The following is a 15,107-nucleotide window of genomic DNA, read 5'->3' on the forward strand; positions in this document are numbered from 1 at the left end:
GATTCTGATATTCAGCTCAGTAAGAACAGATGTGTTTCACTCCTGCTGAGAAACCACTTGAGCATATAGGCTTATCTGGTTTCTCACTGTTGCTTAAGTTAACCATCCTCAGTTTTGAAATTTTATGATACAGGACCCAAGTTGTATCTTGGTTTTTATGGATATATTGTGACCTATCACAATCTGATATGTGATTCAGATAACTTTCAGGACTCATAGTACAGGTCTCCATCAAAGTTGTACATGAGTCTAGCAGGGTTGAACACTCACTGGTGTATTAGTACTTCTTATGCTGTACCTCCTTTTTAGTGCTGTTCTTGTTACCAGCAGCAGATCCGTTAGATTTGCAGGAGCATTTACTTCTGATATCTCTTGCTAGACTCCTTGCAAGAACATACAAAAGGCAGTTGTTAGAGGACCAGATGGTTGCATCATGTGGTAGCTGTGGAAGCTACTGGGGAGAATGGTGTATTCTCTAAAGATTGCTCTCCTGAACAAATCATTATGCCTTGTGTCTGCATTACAAATACAGACTAGTGAGAGGCCATCTCTGTTTTGCTTTTATCCACATTTCTATATAGAAAAGGGGGAAAAAAATACGCTGTGTGCCAGCTGCAGTCTAAGTTGCGGTTGCAGAGCTTAAGGATCCTGTAATGCAGGAGTTAAGTTCAACAAAACCTCTCATTCCATCTCAGATGCAAATGGGAAGCGTTCAGAAAAAAAGGTCTACGTGTCTGGCTTGCTCATCTTCTGTGTGGCCAGCTATTAAATCACTGTGTACCCTGAGAAATGTCAGAGCCAGGCCTAGCCTGGACTTATCTCCTTTTTGAAGATATACTTTCTTACACATAAAAAGCTATAATTTCCTGGGCACAAACACTTGAAAAATGAGTATGAGTGCTTCTTGAATTGTTCCTGGATTGGTGTCCTGTTGTCTCCCTCTGTATCCCAGAAAAAAATAATTGAAAGCTTCCTTAGAATTTTAGTCCTCTTTCTTGTCACGGGTGTGAAAGAAATACTGAGCTCTTTGGCACTAAAATGGATTTATTCCATAGCTTTACAGATATTTTCCTTCTAAAAATAGATTTTGAGGTAATACCATCAAATATTATTCAAGAAATCAAGCCAATAAAACTCTAAGCCTGTTCTTAGCAGGCATTGTAATTGAGTTAAGGAATTCTGCTTCCTTCGGATCCATTTCCAATTAAACAATTTTGTACACGTAACATAGATGCATATGTAACAAATAGCATATGTAACAAGCATTTGGGTCCTCCAGGGATCCAGGAAGGCAATTGTTCTGCTCGTTTTCTTGAGGGTCAAGTACAGGGAATCTGCTAATGGCATGATTCTCAGGTAATGGATTTTAATGGGGCTGGACATGCTTTTCTGGAGGAAGGTTCTTGCAAAGTGTTGATAGAAGGGAGCTTCTCCTAAGCAAAGAGACTCTTCCTGTCAGACTCCTCAAAGGGCACTGGTACCTGCCGTAATGAAGTAGGGTAAATTTTGGGCTGCTTAGTAGGCTAGATTGCTATTGTTTACCTTCTGTGAAAATGAAAACCATGCATGAGATTCTTACAGATTTATTTCATTGTTTACTCTGGAAAGAATCAGTACTTTCCTACAGCGTAGTAAAGACCTCAGCAGCATAGGACTATCAAAGTCTTTGTGGCTAGTGAACACAGAAAAGTAAGGGCTTCTCCATTCAGTGGACTCAAACATCAAGCCAACTAAAGGAAAATATTGGAGAAAGGTTCTTGGGTACCCTATTACTGTGACACAGTCAATTTCTATTTCCTATCTTCCTGAAGACTTGTCTCCTCTTAGAGGAATAAGTACATAGTTACAGGTTGCTGTTTGCTTTGGATGTATCTGGTATGTATGCTGTTCAGTTTTTTTTACCTTGCTGTCCTCTTTGGAAAATTTTTAGCTGGTCCTGTCTAGAAGAAGTGGCTTTTCCTCTCTGAATGCAATTGCAGGCAAGTGGGAAATCCATGCTTCAGTCTATACAGTGGATATTTTTGTGTTGAACATTTTGACTGTAGTTAGTGGGTTGTAAACTCTTCATGCCAGAAAAAAATGTAAATCGGGACCATCTTACTGTTGTTTCTAACCACTATGTAGCGGTTAGTTTGATGGCAAGTCCTAATCTTTGCTTATCTTAAGAGAGCTCTGTGGTAGTAATACACGAAATGTTCATAACCTGCAAAGAAAGCTGTCCCTCCTCAGTGTTTCCACTGCTTTGATGTTGAAAATAGGTTTTGCTATAGTGTAAACTGTCCAGAACTACATTCTTTGTGGAATGGTATTCCTGTAGATTTCTGTTTCCCCTATGTTCATCCTGCATGCACACATATGCATACACATGCATATCAGCATGGTTTGGCTGGACTACTAGCTCTTGCGATGATCTCTGAATATTCGGCTGGTTGAATACCTTCCTGACAATGTAAGCTTTATATAGATAGAGATTCCAGGGGAATACAGTGCTCTCTGAGCTTTCTGCTATGTAATATAGAACAGGGATCTGAAGTAATGCATGGTGCTTAGTGAAAAAGTATGCAATTTTCTCTTACTCAGAGGTAATGAGACTTGCACATCCAAAACAAAGACCAGCACCTTCCCCCATGTTGGGTAGATGAACACAGAGGAAGAACCATCCACCTAGAAATCTGTAAGCAGGGCAAGCTGTCTCTTGAAGCAGTGATACCAGGTAGCCACTGACAGGAACTGAACCAAAACATGACTGCCAAGAGCAATAGGAAGCATGCAGTTCAGTACTTCGGACACCCAGTATTGACGTGCCATTATGTTAATATTTAACCCAGTCTACTATATTCATGGCTCCACAGCAGCCTTCTAAACACTGGTGTAAGAGGCCTGCTGCTGGGTAGAGAAAGCTAGCTTACCAATGGTTTCTTGTACATGGAAAGTTTCTCCAAAACAGGTACTTCAACTTAAAGGAAAAATTAGTTTTTCTTTAGCTATGTCTTGTCTCAAGAGCTCGGACCATCTTAAAAGACAGCCTTTCAATGATTGTATGTTGATTTTAGTAATTCTGAACATATTGGTAAAAGAGTTGTTCTTTTTCTATCTGGGTTCCCTAGAATACTTCCCATAATTTAAGGGCTTAGTCTTTGCAAAAATTCTGTGTCGTGATACAGGGTTTTCACGTGTTTTCAGGATAAATTTTGTTTACTTCATCTTGTAATCTCCAGGCTTATTAAAGGTGTGATAGATTTAATACCCTCTTCTCTCCCACCCTGGCTTCCCCTCAGGAATTCCTGCTGTTGTGATCTAAAACTTGAAGCTGACAGATTGCCAGTAAGAGTATCTTGCTCAAGACTCTTGAATCTGAGGTGCTTTTTCCCAGTGAGAATGGTATCTATTTGGGGAATGACAGAGCTCAGTGTGCCAATGGTCATTAATGGTATCTACTTAGGGAATGGCAGAGCTCAGTATGCTGATGGTAATCTTTACCTTTTTTGTGGGGTTCTGGGCCAGATGTTGTTTTAGGCCATCTTAATGTTCTCTCATCTTTCCTACTCAGAGGAGCTTGTTTTTCCTACTCAGAGGAGCTTGTTTTATGCATGGCTATGGAGAGCAGTGTTCTTGCTTGGGAAAGATAAATGTCTCTTAAAAAACAAAACAAAGAAATGTATGAACCCACCAATGTTAGAGGCATATACAGAAAAATGCTATGTAGGATGCATTATTAAACATACTTTCACATTCGTTTGAGAGCTAAATTTAACACTGCTGCATTTTTCATGTTGAAAAAGCTGCCTTTGTAGACCTCTATCACAAATTTCACTGAATACATGAGGGTGCATTAAAGCTTTTTTTTTTAAGATGTTCACTTACTAGTTGTTTCATTGGATATGGATTTGTGTGTTTATATTACTTGTCTGTCTTCCTTGCTCATTGTCACTTTGCCCAGTGTTGGAAGTTCTGTGGTTGGGGAATAGTGCTCACTTAGCTGAGTGCACCATGTCACCTTTAATAAAAGATGTCTTGCATGCTTCCCAGGTGTCTTAAGGGTAGATCTCCTGGTTGGCACCTGACATGTCATATGCATTCGAGTGAATATAAGAGCAAAGTGCAATTAGGAGATTCTTTCTTTGCTTTTTATTCTTCTCACACCAAAATAAATAAAGGTGTAAAGTGGAGTACCAGACAAATAAAGCAGATACTGTTCTGCTTAATGCAGAAAAGACATGTTTAAACTATATACCCAGCAGTCCTCTAGTACAAGACCATTATGCCTAGAGGGACAAAGGTTGTTGAATTTGCAGAACAAGTCTGGTGTTTGTTAAAGCAACAGTAATGTTCTCTTGCTCCTTCTGCAAAATATCATACAGCTTTTTAGGAAGGAATAAGTAATTTCTTAAGTAATTTTTTTAATCACATGTTCTGGCCTAGGTTTCAGTCACGTAGTTTAGGACTGCTCATGTATTTATTGACCTCAGTGGGACAACTGGGAAACTGAAAACTCAGCATCTGCATAGGTACTTGAAAAAAACCTGAGACTTATATCTGGCCTTTGTAGTACCATTGTTTAAATTTGTGTATATCAAGAATGTAGGAGTAAGAAATAATGGTAATAGGTGTAGCAACTTCTTGCTTTTTGATTAATTTAATTTATTGAAGAACACAAAATAACTTTCAAAGTCATCTGAGCTACTAGAGGGGTAGATCATAGCCTACAATCAACTGTTTTTCATGAATAGATGAATTTATTTAAGCAGCACAAGGAACTTAAGTGTTTTCCAAAAAATATACAAACAATATGATTATCAATGTAATATAAAGGGGGGGGAGGTATAACATGCCAGAAGAATAGATCTTTGATAAGAGCATTTGTCTTAAGTGTCATATATGGTAAGTATGCTCTTCGCATTAAATGAATGGAAAAGGAAAGCATAACATTTTTCTACAGAACCTTCTAGTAATTTTGTAAGGTGAAACCTGGAGAGGTTAAGTAAAGTTGCATATTTATTTGTAATAAAAACACTGAACTATATTTTCAGTGTGGGTCAGAGCTCAATCTCCGAAAGAACTGAGTTGAACAGATAAAGGTGATCACATAATTTTATAACTTAGGCTGAAATATATTCAAGATGATAAAATGTCATCTTGTTGCACTGAAGGTCACTTAAGCTAATAGCCTGACTGACTGGTGTAAGGGTATAAAAGATGGTGGTCATGGTGAGAACAAAACAGGGCAAAATATATATATATATAGGTGGTGCTCAAGGTGCTCTGGTAGGCTGATGGATTACAATATCCTGACTACTAAATTAGGATTCTCCTAGGAGACTATTTTATCCTAGTCTAGACTACCCTGAGCCAGTTATTAGATCTTTATTTAATAGTCTGTTATGTTTTTTTTTTCTGTTGTGCTTTGCCAGCTGTTCTTTGCCCCAGGATTAAAAAAAAAAAAAAAACAAACCAACTTGCCTATGCATTATGGAAGAGGAACCTTCTTTATCATGGGAAAGCTCTTTTTGCTTGCTTTTTGATGTCATCTTAACCTTGTTCAGGATTTCATTGTATATTATGCTATTTTTTGGAAAGATAGCTTTCGGGTTTTTTGTTTGTTTGTTTGAAAACTTATCCTTAAAGGATAGCAAAATCAAAGAGTGCATTTCAGTTTTTGTATCTTTAAGAAGTATAGAGAGCAATCAACTATGTTTGTTTGAAGTATCTTGAAGTATGTAGTGAACTGTGTGGATATTCAGTCCATTTGACTGAAGTAACCATATTCAACATAACTTCAGGAGCTTGACTTTATTCAGTAGGCTAATGATGATCAAAAAATAAACAGCACCCACCACCAAGCTGGTTAGAGCTATCTCAAAAGTAAACCGAACAAGGAACAAAAAGGATCTCTGCTTATCTTTTATCTAAATAATACCAGTTTCACAATAAATAATGTACAGGCTACATTTCTTAAAACAGTTGGACATGTTTGCAGCGAACCTCATTTCTAGGGCTTAATACAGAAGTGTTAAAAAGCCTTTTTACATGTGTACTTGTCCTGATTTTTGTCCTTCATCCTTTTATAGTATAGGTTGTTCTCTGGAAGGGAGCTGAATGAGGAAGATCATAATCAAAATATCTGAACACAAGAATAGACAATCTAAGATACTGCTATGTACTGTGGATCTGGATTTCAGAACTAAATTGGTGTAATCCATAAAATTTCACTGTGCTTGGTATAATAATGAACTTGAAACTGGTTAACTTATTTTTAAAAAAAACTAAATTATCTTTCACACCTAAACATTTAAATAGATTAATGGCACTAGAAGCATAGCAAAGTAGCTCAAGAACAATAGTTGAAAATAACTTACTGATCTGCTTTTAGATGATCCGACAATGTATCAGTCTTTTGTAACCTGCAGAATTATTCCATAATCTTTTGTGGTACAAATCCATGTTCACAGGAGTCAATTGTATATGAAGTCCTGCCTGTTTGTAGGTCTGAGAGTTTTAATTCTCAGTCTTGGAATGTATAAGGAAGAGCAGAACACTGTAAAGGGCTTAAACTGTTTTCCTTAATAGGATCACTTCTGTGATTTCATATGCAGAAAAAGCTAGTGCAAAGCAAAAGTCTTGAAACCAATTCATCAGAAGATTTAGAAGTTGCAAGAGTCATGTTCCCTTTAACTGAGAGTCCTGAAGAAGCTTTAAAATGAAGTTTAATCTAGCTGTTGCCTATATCTTATACAATCATGTTCAAATTTTCTGTTCAGTTAGGGCCCTAGAACATAAGCTTACCTCGAAGGCCAGGGTACTAGGTACATTGTGGTCTGCAGGCTGCAGTTTTAGGTAAGTTGAAAATAAAATGAAACATTGAGTTATAAGTTATACGTTGTTCAGTGGGCAGAGGACAAACTGAATTTTGGTAGGGAAGAGTAAACTCTGAAAGGTTAAGGATAATTGAATGTCAAAAAGATCTTTGAAAGTCTGACTATATTCATAATTCTCAGCAGAAGCTGTTGAAACCTCAACTGGTAAGTTACACATCCACATCTTTCTGACCTTGTTTGCCTGCCAGCTGTTATGGGATAGTTTGTTCATCTGTATATTGAACGAATTTTGCCTTTCTGGTTGCCTTGTTCCATGGATCTGTGCCACATAGCATGTTGATCATTCTAATCATCTGCTATGATTCATGGCTTCCTCACTTGTGGACTGTCTTTAATCCTTACTTTTTCTTGCGTGTTCTCCAGGGGTTCCTTTTCTGCTCTGCAGCCAAGTCTTTACTGTGTTTCCCTTTACTTGTTCTTCACTTCTTATGATAATGTGGTCCCAGCTTTGACTGTGTGCTTTCTCCTTCAAACTTGGCAACTACTGTATTCTTCTGTTTTGATCCCATAGTGCCCCAACCTCAGCAATTCAGTTCACACCCTGTCAGCTCAAAAGGGAAATGGCTGCTTTGTCTATTAAGCACTGTGGATAATAATTTATTTTCTTTCCCTTTCATCTTCCTTGTACATAATGAAGCTGGTTCTGAGAGCTGTGAAAAAACACTGGATTTCTCTGATATTCTTACCCAGCCTCCACTCTCAAGTTTATGCTGCACTTCCTACTTTGCGTGATTGTCCTGGTCTCTTAAGATGAATGACAAGTCCACAGCTAAGCCACCTTGCTTTCATTTTGTCCAATTAATAGATTCTCCTGCTTTCTTGCACTAGTCTTTCATACGATCTTAGGGTATTTCATAGGTCCTGTCACCACATAGGTCTCCAGATCAGGCTCTTTCACCAGCTTCCTTGTTGAAGTATATTATTCACTGTTTTCCTCTTCTGGATAACTCTTCTTCCAGTCTTAATGCTTTTGGTAGCCCAGACTTTTAGTTCTTAAACAATTTTATCTTCAGTATATTTTTCATGGTATGCAGGGGAAATGAAATGAGCTGGTAGCTGACACTCCACTCTGCACTGTGTGTGTTCCCTTCATGTAGGTGATCTCAAGTCTTCAGTTAAAGTTGTGGCAGTTAAAACTGCCTACTGATTTATTCAGCCTGTTGAATTCTGTCTTAACAGACCTGCAGTGGAAGGCCTGCTGGTTCAAACTTCAAAATAACAAATACATTGTTTTCTTCTCAAGTGTCTGTCTTAATTCTTAATCGCTCAGCTGTGCTACCAAATGTTTTATTGCTTGCAGCTGTAACTCAAAATTGACTTGTTCCTCTGCCAGAGTGCATACCTCTGAGGTGTGTCAAAATCCTACCCTTTCTTTCAGAACAATGGCAGAAACTGATTCTTGGTCATTGCACTGTTACTGTGTCTTTCTGGTACTTCTGTAACACTTTCTAGGTTTTGTAAATGCTTCCTCCTTGTCTTTGTTGGCAGGTATGTGTCTCGGGCATTCTGTTTTATGTTTCCAGATAGACTATAGCAGACTATAGAATTGTATTTGTTGTTTATTAAGTTCACCATCTTACAATTTTCAGTATTTGAAAACTAAGACTGGTAGTTCAAATTTGGCGTAGTTCAGGACAACGTTGCCCTTCTGTGTAGCAATAACGGCATACTCAAGGCAACCCTCCCTCAGTTCTCTTGCAAACACTTCCATGGCTTGCTTTGTTGATACTTACGCACAGAGCTAGAATGAATCTATTCATCCTCCCAGCCTTTTTGAGAGTTTGCTATTAACAAGATACTTCCTAGAGATTAATAGTTTTCTGGTAATACTTGGGGGAGGATGTCATTCTGAGGAGGCTGCCGGTCATGAAATAATAGAATTAATATTGTCTTCCACTATATTTAATATTGACCACTTTTCCTATGTCTTTGGATTTCAACACTTTTTGAGATACAGCTTTGTAATTATAACTTGGAAATTCCTTCATAAATACTAAGTGCTTTTCAAAATAAAGTGTATAAGAGTTTGAAACCTTTTGTGGTTTTAAAACTGTCTAAACAGACTGAGCATATATCTGACTTTCAACAAAACAAGTCCTGGCATTGTGGTATTTGTATAAGAGACAGTGTCAGATTCAACACCTAAAACTGGAAATAAGCTAACGGATACTGTAGCTAAGTTTGTCATGTCTGGGATAGCACTTTTAACAGAAGAAAATTTCAGAGAACTTTGTAAGAGAAATAGGTTTTTGAGCAGGGCACTGTGGTTACAGTTGGTACTAAATGTAATGTGTGTTGGAATGTCTGAACATGTGAAGTGCACTGCAGAGATTGGTGTTAATGAAAACTGTGGCAGTCTTAATGAAACAAAGCATATAATCTGAGAAGGTTTTTTATGCTTAATTTACAAAAATATCTCTATTGTCTTCAGTCCTATTTCCTGGACATAACATCCAATTCTGTAAAATTCTGATATAGATCAGGCTTCTTCCACTGCAATATAGTGATTGTTCAGACTGTCATCTTTTTTGAAAATATGGAAGAAATAGGTTCTGGAAATAACTGTAGCTATCACTTAAAGAGTGATAAAGATAACTTAAAGGGCCTGTGATAAAAGTATGTGACTAACAGAAGGTAATTCAAACCTCACATTGTCTCATAAAATTGAAGGGTATTCAGCACGAGTATGACACTTAAAATTTAAAATCAATAGAAGCAGGTTTTTTGTTTTTTACAAAATTTGTTTTCAACCAGTGATGTTGCTGGTATGCCTATAAGGCTGTCATAGGTGAAAACAAATAATTCACTGTGTGCCTGCCTACTTACTGGACAAAACCAACCAGTGAACAATCAAGTGAAGTTGCTTGTGGGTAGGTGGTGTATCATCATTGTTCATGTGGTTTATGCATCTTGAGATCTAATGTCTAGCATAATGTAATGTGCTCTCAGAGACAGAATATTGGGGGGGGAAAGTGTAAAAGTTTTCTGGCTTTTTTTTTTTTCTCAGGGCAGGGGGGAAATGGCTGTGTGCCCATCCTTATTTCCCTCAGAAAGCAGTACTTTAGTGCTGTAATCTTGCCTTTTCCAAAAAAGGGCACTGTTTTGAAAGTAGAAAGGTTTTATTTTGTGATAATGTTGTTCTGTGCCTTGGCCAGTAAGTTTTCAATAGCATTACTATCCTGTTTCTATTCTAGCAAGCTGTGCTGTGTACTTGTATAAAATTTTTCATGTATAGGGACTGGTAAATGAACTACATATCCATTTTATTAAGAAATGCTGATAAACTCATCTTTTTCCTGCCCAGTATGATGAGTTGGTTCCTGCATCCCTGACAACCAAATATGGAGGGTTTTATATCAACACTGGTACACTGCAGTTCCGCCAGGCATCTGATTCGGAGGATGAAGACTTTGCAGAAGACAAAAAGCATAGGCCGCCTAAAGTGAGTGATCTTAATTATGCTTTTTATACAGAACTTACAGCTAGGTGGGCATTGGGAAATACTTGATACACTTAGAATGGCTCAGATGAAGAGATTGAAAGCAGAATGACACACAGTACTGTTTTATTGTATTTTCTGATTTGTGGCTCATGTACTAGCATTCGGGAAGTAACTCAGGATGTCCACAGGCTGTCCGGTCTTGTAAGACTAGCCATCTCTTTAGGCAAGCTAACAAGTTGTGTCCCTCCATCTTGAAGTGACAGATGATTCTGTAATTTTATAGGAATTTTATTATGAGATGAGAACTTAAATTCTCCAACACTGCTTTTACGATTTTGCACAAAGCTTGCATGATTTTAAATTATTCCTAATATTCAGAATAACACTTAAAACGAAATATCTGTTAAAATCAAGTCCGTGCATAAGAATAGCTATATTAAAAAGTATATATACAGTCTTTCCCAAACAGTGTGCTGCTTTATGTACTTTGACAAGTTATGATCAGTGTGAACATCATTGTTTGCATATGACATTCACAAGTTCCATGCCATTCCAAGAACTTCCTGTTTTCTGATGTTCTTTTCTGCTCTATAATTCTTTAAATTTAACATAATTTTAAGGTTCTCATATTGGCTCTGATCAGGATGGAGTTAACTGTTTTCATAGCAGCCCTTATGGTGCTATGATTTGGATTTGCGACTAAAATAGTGTTGATAATGCACCAAAGTTTTGTCTGTTGCTGAATAATGTTTGCACAGTGTGAATGCTTTCTTTTTCTCTACCCTGCACCAGCAGGTAAGCTAGGGATCAGCAATAACTTGGGAGGGGAGACAGCTGATCTGAATTGGTCAAAAAGATATTCCATACTATGTAACTTCATACACAGCAATGAAATGGTGGTAGCAGAAGGTGGGGGGATTCAGTCTTCCATGCTGGCCATTGCTCATACTGGCTGGGCATCAGTCTGCATGTGCCTTAAAGTTTTTTTCTTATTGAAAACTCTGAATTCAGTAACTGTTTAAAAATTATTAATGATTGAGACTTGTCAGTAACTGCAGTTGTTGCTAGGAATCCAGTGGTACTGTTTGCCGTTACGCACATTGAGGTATTTTCCCTGGCTCTGAATTGGAAAATGTAAGGAAAACTAAATGTTTCTTGCTGTGAAAGTCCTTCAGGGTGGAAGAATCATTGTCCTTTATCCGATATCTTTTCTAGATAGCAAAGTTAAAAGAAAGTGAAGATCGTGGAATGAAGAAGCGCAAGCGGAAAGATGAAGGGACAGAAAAGGAGAAGAAGCCTCGGAAAATGAAAGTTCCTAAGCAGTTGGGGTAGGTTTCTTTCTTGAGATAAACCCTTGAATTGTATGTGAGGCCTGGTTGCAAGATTGTGTGCCATAACAAGATTATCACAGCTGTTTAGAATATTGTATTTTTAAACTGTAATTAATAGCTAATAGATTTTGGGTTTGGAATTTGTGAGGGTTTTTTGCATAAATAAGTCCTACAAGCTAATTTTTTTACCCCAAAATTTTGAGTGAGGAATAATAAAACAAGAAAAGAGAAATTACAGAAAAGAAATTTTGAATCTATGAATAGCATTATCCATCATTGTTCTACCCAAAGTCTTATATAGCACTAAGAATTAAATCTTCTAATGAAAAATAATTTTCTTCCTATCCCTTGGTTTCTAATCTGGAAAACTATAAACATAGCTTAATTAATCTATATGTTTCTTACTAACTTTGCATGTGCTTTTCTGAGTTCTGAGGCTAGGATGGAAGGATTAAGGTGGTGGTTTTTTTAATCAGCTTCTAGAAGACTATTGTTGAGTGAAAGTTGTCTTGCTATGATTATTCAAGTTGGTGCTGAAAATGTATTGATAGTATTTTTCATCAAGGTGATGAACTGGTGGAAAATGCTCAGTTTAAGTAGCATATAGATGTTGAACCTGCATGTCAAAATTCTTGGCAATGAAGAGAATTTTTTTTAATGTACATGGTGTGCCTAAACTTAAAGCAACCTGCCACCATTCAGGAGTCTGAGAGGCAAGTTTAAGTATTTCAGTGGCATAGATCAGCCATGAGTTTAACAACTATGCCAATTTCTCCATAATTAGAGAAGTCTAAATAACCTTTGCCTTAATGTGTACACAACTTAGCAAAACAAATCAGTTGGAGAGCATGAAGTCACATGACCAGCAGTGGTTTATGGTAGTTGATAGACTAGTCTGAAGATGGAAGCACAAAGTACTTGCTTCTTCCCCCTGATACTTTTTTTAATTGTACTAAACTCCCAGGTTTTTTGTTAAAGGTTTACTAAGGCCTCAAAAGTCACATGCTTTCTAATGAAAGATTTCTTTCCTCTACAGAGTTATGGCCTTAAATTCACACAAGTCTGAAAAGAAGAAAAAGAAATTGTATAAAGACTCACTCTCTCTGGCTGCCATGATCCGTAAATTTCAAAAGGAGAAGGAAGCCATGAGGAAGAAGGAATCTAGTCCAAAACCTCCAGTGACTGTTGCAACCTCTACCCCTAGTAAAATTCCTTCCTCCTCTCTCAGTGCAGGAAATGATATCTCTGACTTGAATCTTAGGATCAATGATCCTGTCCTCTCCATTTTTGGTAGCACAAATGAACGTGAGCTCCTGCAAGAAGCTGAAAGTGCCCTGGAGATGCTGGGAGACATTGACTTTGACAAGTTGCTTGATGGCACTTCTGATGGCAGCCCGGTATCTGAGCTGTCAGGAGAAAATGGAAATGTCACTCAGGCAACCCACACCTCTCAGGTCATGACACCCAAGCAGGTGCCTGCCCTCCCAGAAGGTCTGCCTATGCTACTTGAAAAGCGCATTGGAGACCTTCGAACTGTAAGTATGAATTCACTGGTAAGGGATTGCATTCAAGAATCTGAGAGAATGAGGAAGAATAATTAGGGCCTAAGTTGTCATCCTTGAATTGCTGGTTGAAACTAAAAAAAAAAAAAGAATTGATTTTAATGTCAGTCTTAATGGCTGTATTTATACTCAAATGAAAATGGGCACAGAGATGATGCGAGTCAATTGTTAAAGGAGTGTTTGTTTCACAGTGGAGACAAGGTTTTCTAAATCTTCTGTGTATAATAACTTGGTTTTTTTCCATAATGGAAATATCACTGTTACTTTAACTTGAATTATTAGTTGGTGAAATGGATGGGGTTTTCTTACTTTGGAAGAGGAAACCTGAAATAAGACTGCAGCTTACAAATCAATGCCTCGAATTTTTGGCTTTGTAACAGAAATGCTAACATGCCAGTTTAAACCAAAACCAGCAACAACAAAAAAACACCCTACCAAAAAACAGCACACAGCTACAAAAAGAAAAAACAAACAACCACAAAACTGAATATTTTCTTTTGGAAGGTTAGAATGGAGTCCAAACTCGTCAAAAAATATCAATGAAAAGTATTAAATCTACAGGTTACAAACATCCCAATAGCTTATTGAAAGGGATCGGAGCTATTAAGGTATTATATGCTCTTTGTTTCAGTTGTGGATGTTATCTTAAGTTGAGAATAAATTTGTTGTTTGGTTGTCCAGATTCTGATATTAAAGTTTTTCCTTACTCAGAATAAAGTGCAGCTTTTCCTTACTCAGATTAAGTTTTGAAAAAGCAGTTCAAGTTACTGCCTTTTTGGGAAAAATAAGCTTAAACAGTAGCAGAGCTTGCTTTGCTACAAGTTAGAGTAATGATAAAACATAATGTTTATCTTGTATGTAAATGTCTTGTAGTGTTCTTAGTTATTTTTAAATGTACCAAGCTAAATACAGCCAAGGGGTTAATATTTACTCAAGCAAGAGAGGTGGTGTTGTCTACCTTTGAATATTCAGGTTAATTTTGCTATGAATCAACAATAAGCTGCTAGCAAAACTGCAGAAGAACTGGATTAGGCCAAAAGTCAGGAAGTGTTAGTGGCCTGCCCCAAACTCATGCTGCTTCACTGTATAGCAAGTCCCACCCAGCTGGAAGAGAGCTTTAATTCAGTGGCTTTTGGAAAACCTAACCCTTCTGTCTTCTGCTTTTGATAATGTCTTCTAGAAGTTTGGTGCTGGCTGAGCAGAACAAGTCTACGCATACACTTGGGGAAACACTAGACTGTGTTGACTTAAAGATTGCAACTTCCTTACCTTCAGCAAATTGCAATCAACTGACATGTTACCAGTGGGGGAAAATGTCTTCTAAAAAGCAGGAAAAAAGAAATGGGTCTTGTCAAATACCTACCAGGCTCATAGCTTTAGTGCTCTTCAGTGCAAAGAAAGCTAAGAAGTTTATAAAGCTGTAGGAAAAAGCCTATGTTCCATGAATGGAGCATGATACATCTAGATTAAAAAAAAAAAAAATTTAGAAAGCCACTGACTAAATACAATCAAGACTTCTTGACTTCCTTTTGTAGATTAATGTCTTCTGGTTCCCTAAGTGGGCAATTCTGAACTACCATGACAGAAGACAATATTGTACGCAAGCAGGAAAGTAATAAAATGGCTTTTTTTCTGTTGTGAAGGTAACTGTCAAGATAACCTGCCTGTGGGGAGGAAAAAAAAAAAACAAAAAACCAAAAAAACCCCTGACAGTTCAGTGGTAGCAATGCAGTTTTTTAATTTGCCAACATTGCTCTCTTCAAAGTCAGCAACACTGTCCATTGTGATAGTATAAAGCTGAAATCTCCTTTTAAGGTCTACCTGGGACTGAAATGTCAAAGCATGTCTTTCCTTCCACTTTATATAAACCAGAAGATGATAATAATGCTTGTGTAAT

At 37.4% G+C, this 15,107-nt stretch overlaps 1 protein-coding gene across 2 annotated transcripts in view; it reads left to right on the forward strand.

Annotated features, from left to right (window-relative positions):
- Window positions 1-15,107, forward strand: part of UBN2 (ubinuclein 2) — a 50,599-nt gene that overhangs the window by 13,199 nt on the left and 22,293 nt on the right. For both annotated transcript variants that reach the window (XM_075721879.1, XM_075721886.1), the window contains 3 exons: window positions 10,180-10,317; window positions 11,533-11,645; window positions 12,685-13,183. In XM_075721879.1, the coding sequence (XP_075577994.1) occupies window positions 10,180-10,317; window positions 11,533-11,645; window positions 12,685-13,183 (750 nt within the window). The remainder of the gene's footprint in view (window positions 1-10,179; window positions 10,318-11,532; window positions 11,646-12,684; window positions 13,184-15,107) is intronic.

This window comes from Pelecanus crispus, chromosome 1 (genome assembly GCF_030463565.1).
Source record: "Pelecanus crispus isolate bPelCri1 chromosome 1, bPelCri1.pri, whole genome shotgun sequence".
Classification (NCBI taxonomy): Eukaryota; Metazoa; Chordata; class Aves; order Pelecaniformes; family Pelecanidae; genus Pelecanus; species Pelecanus crispus.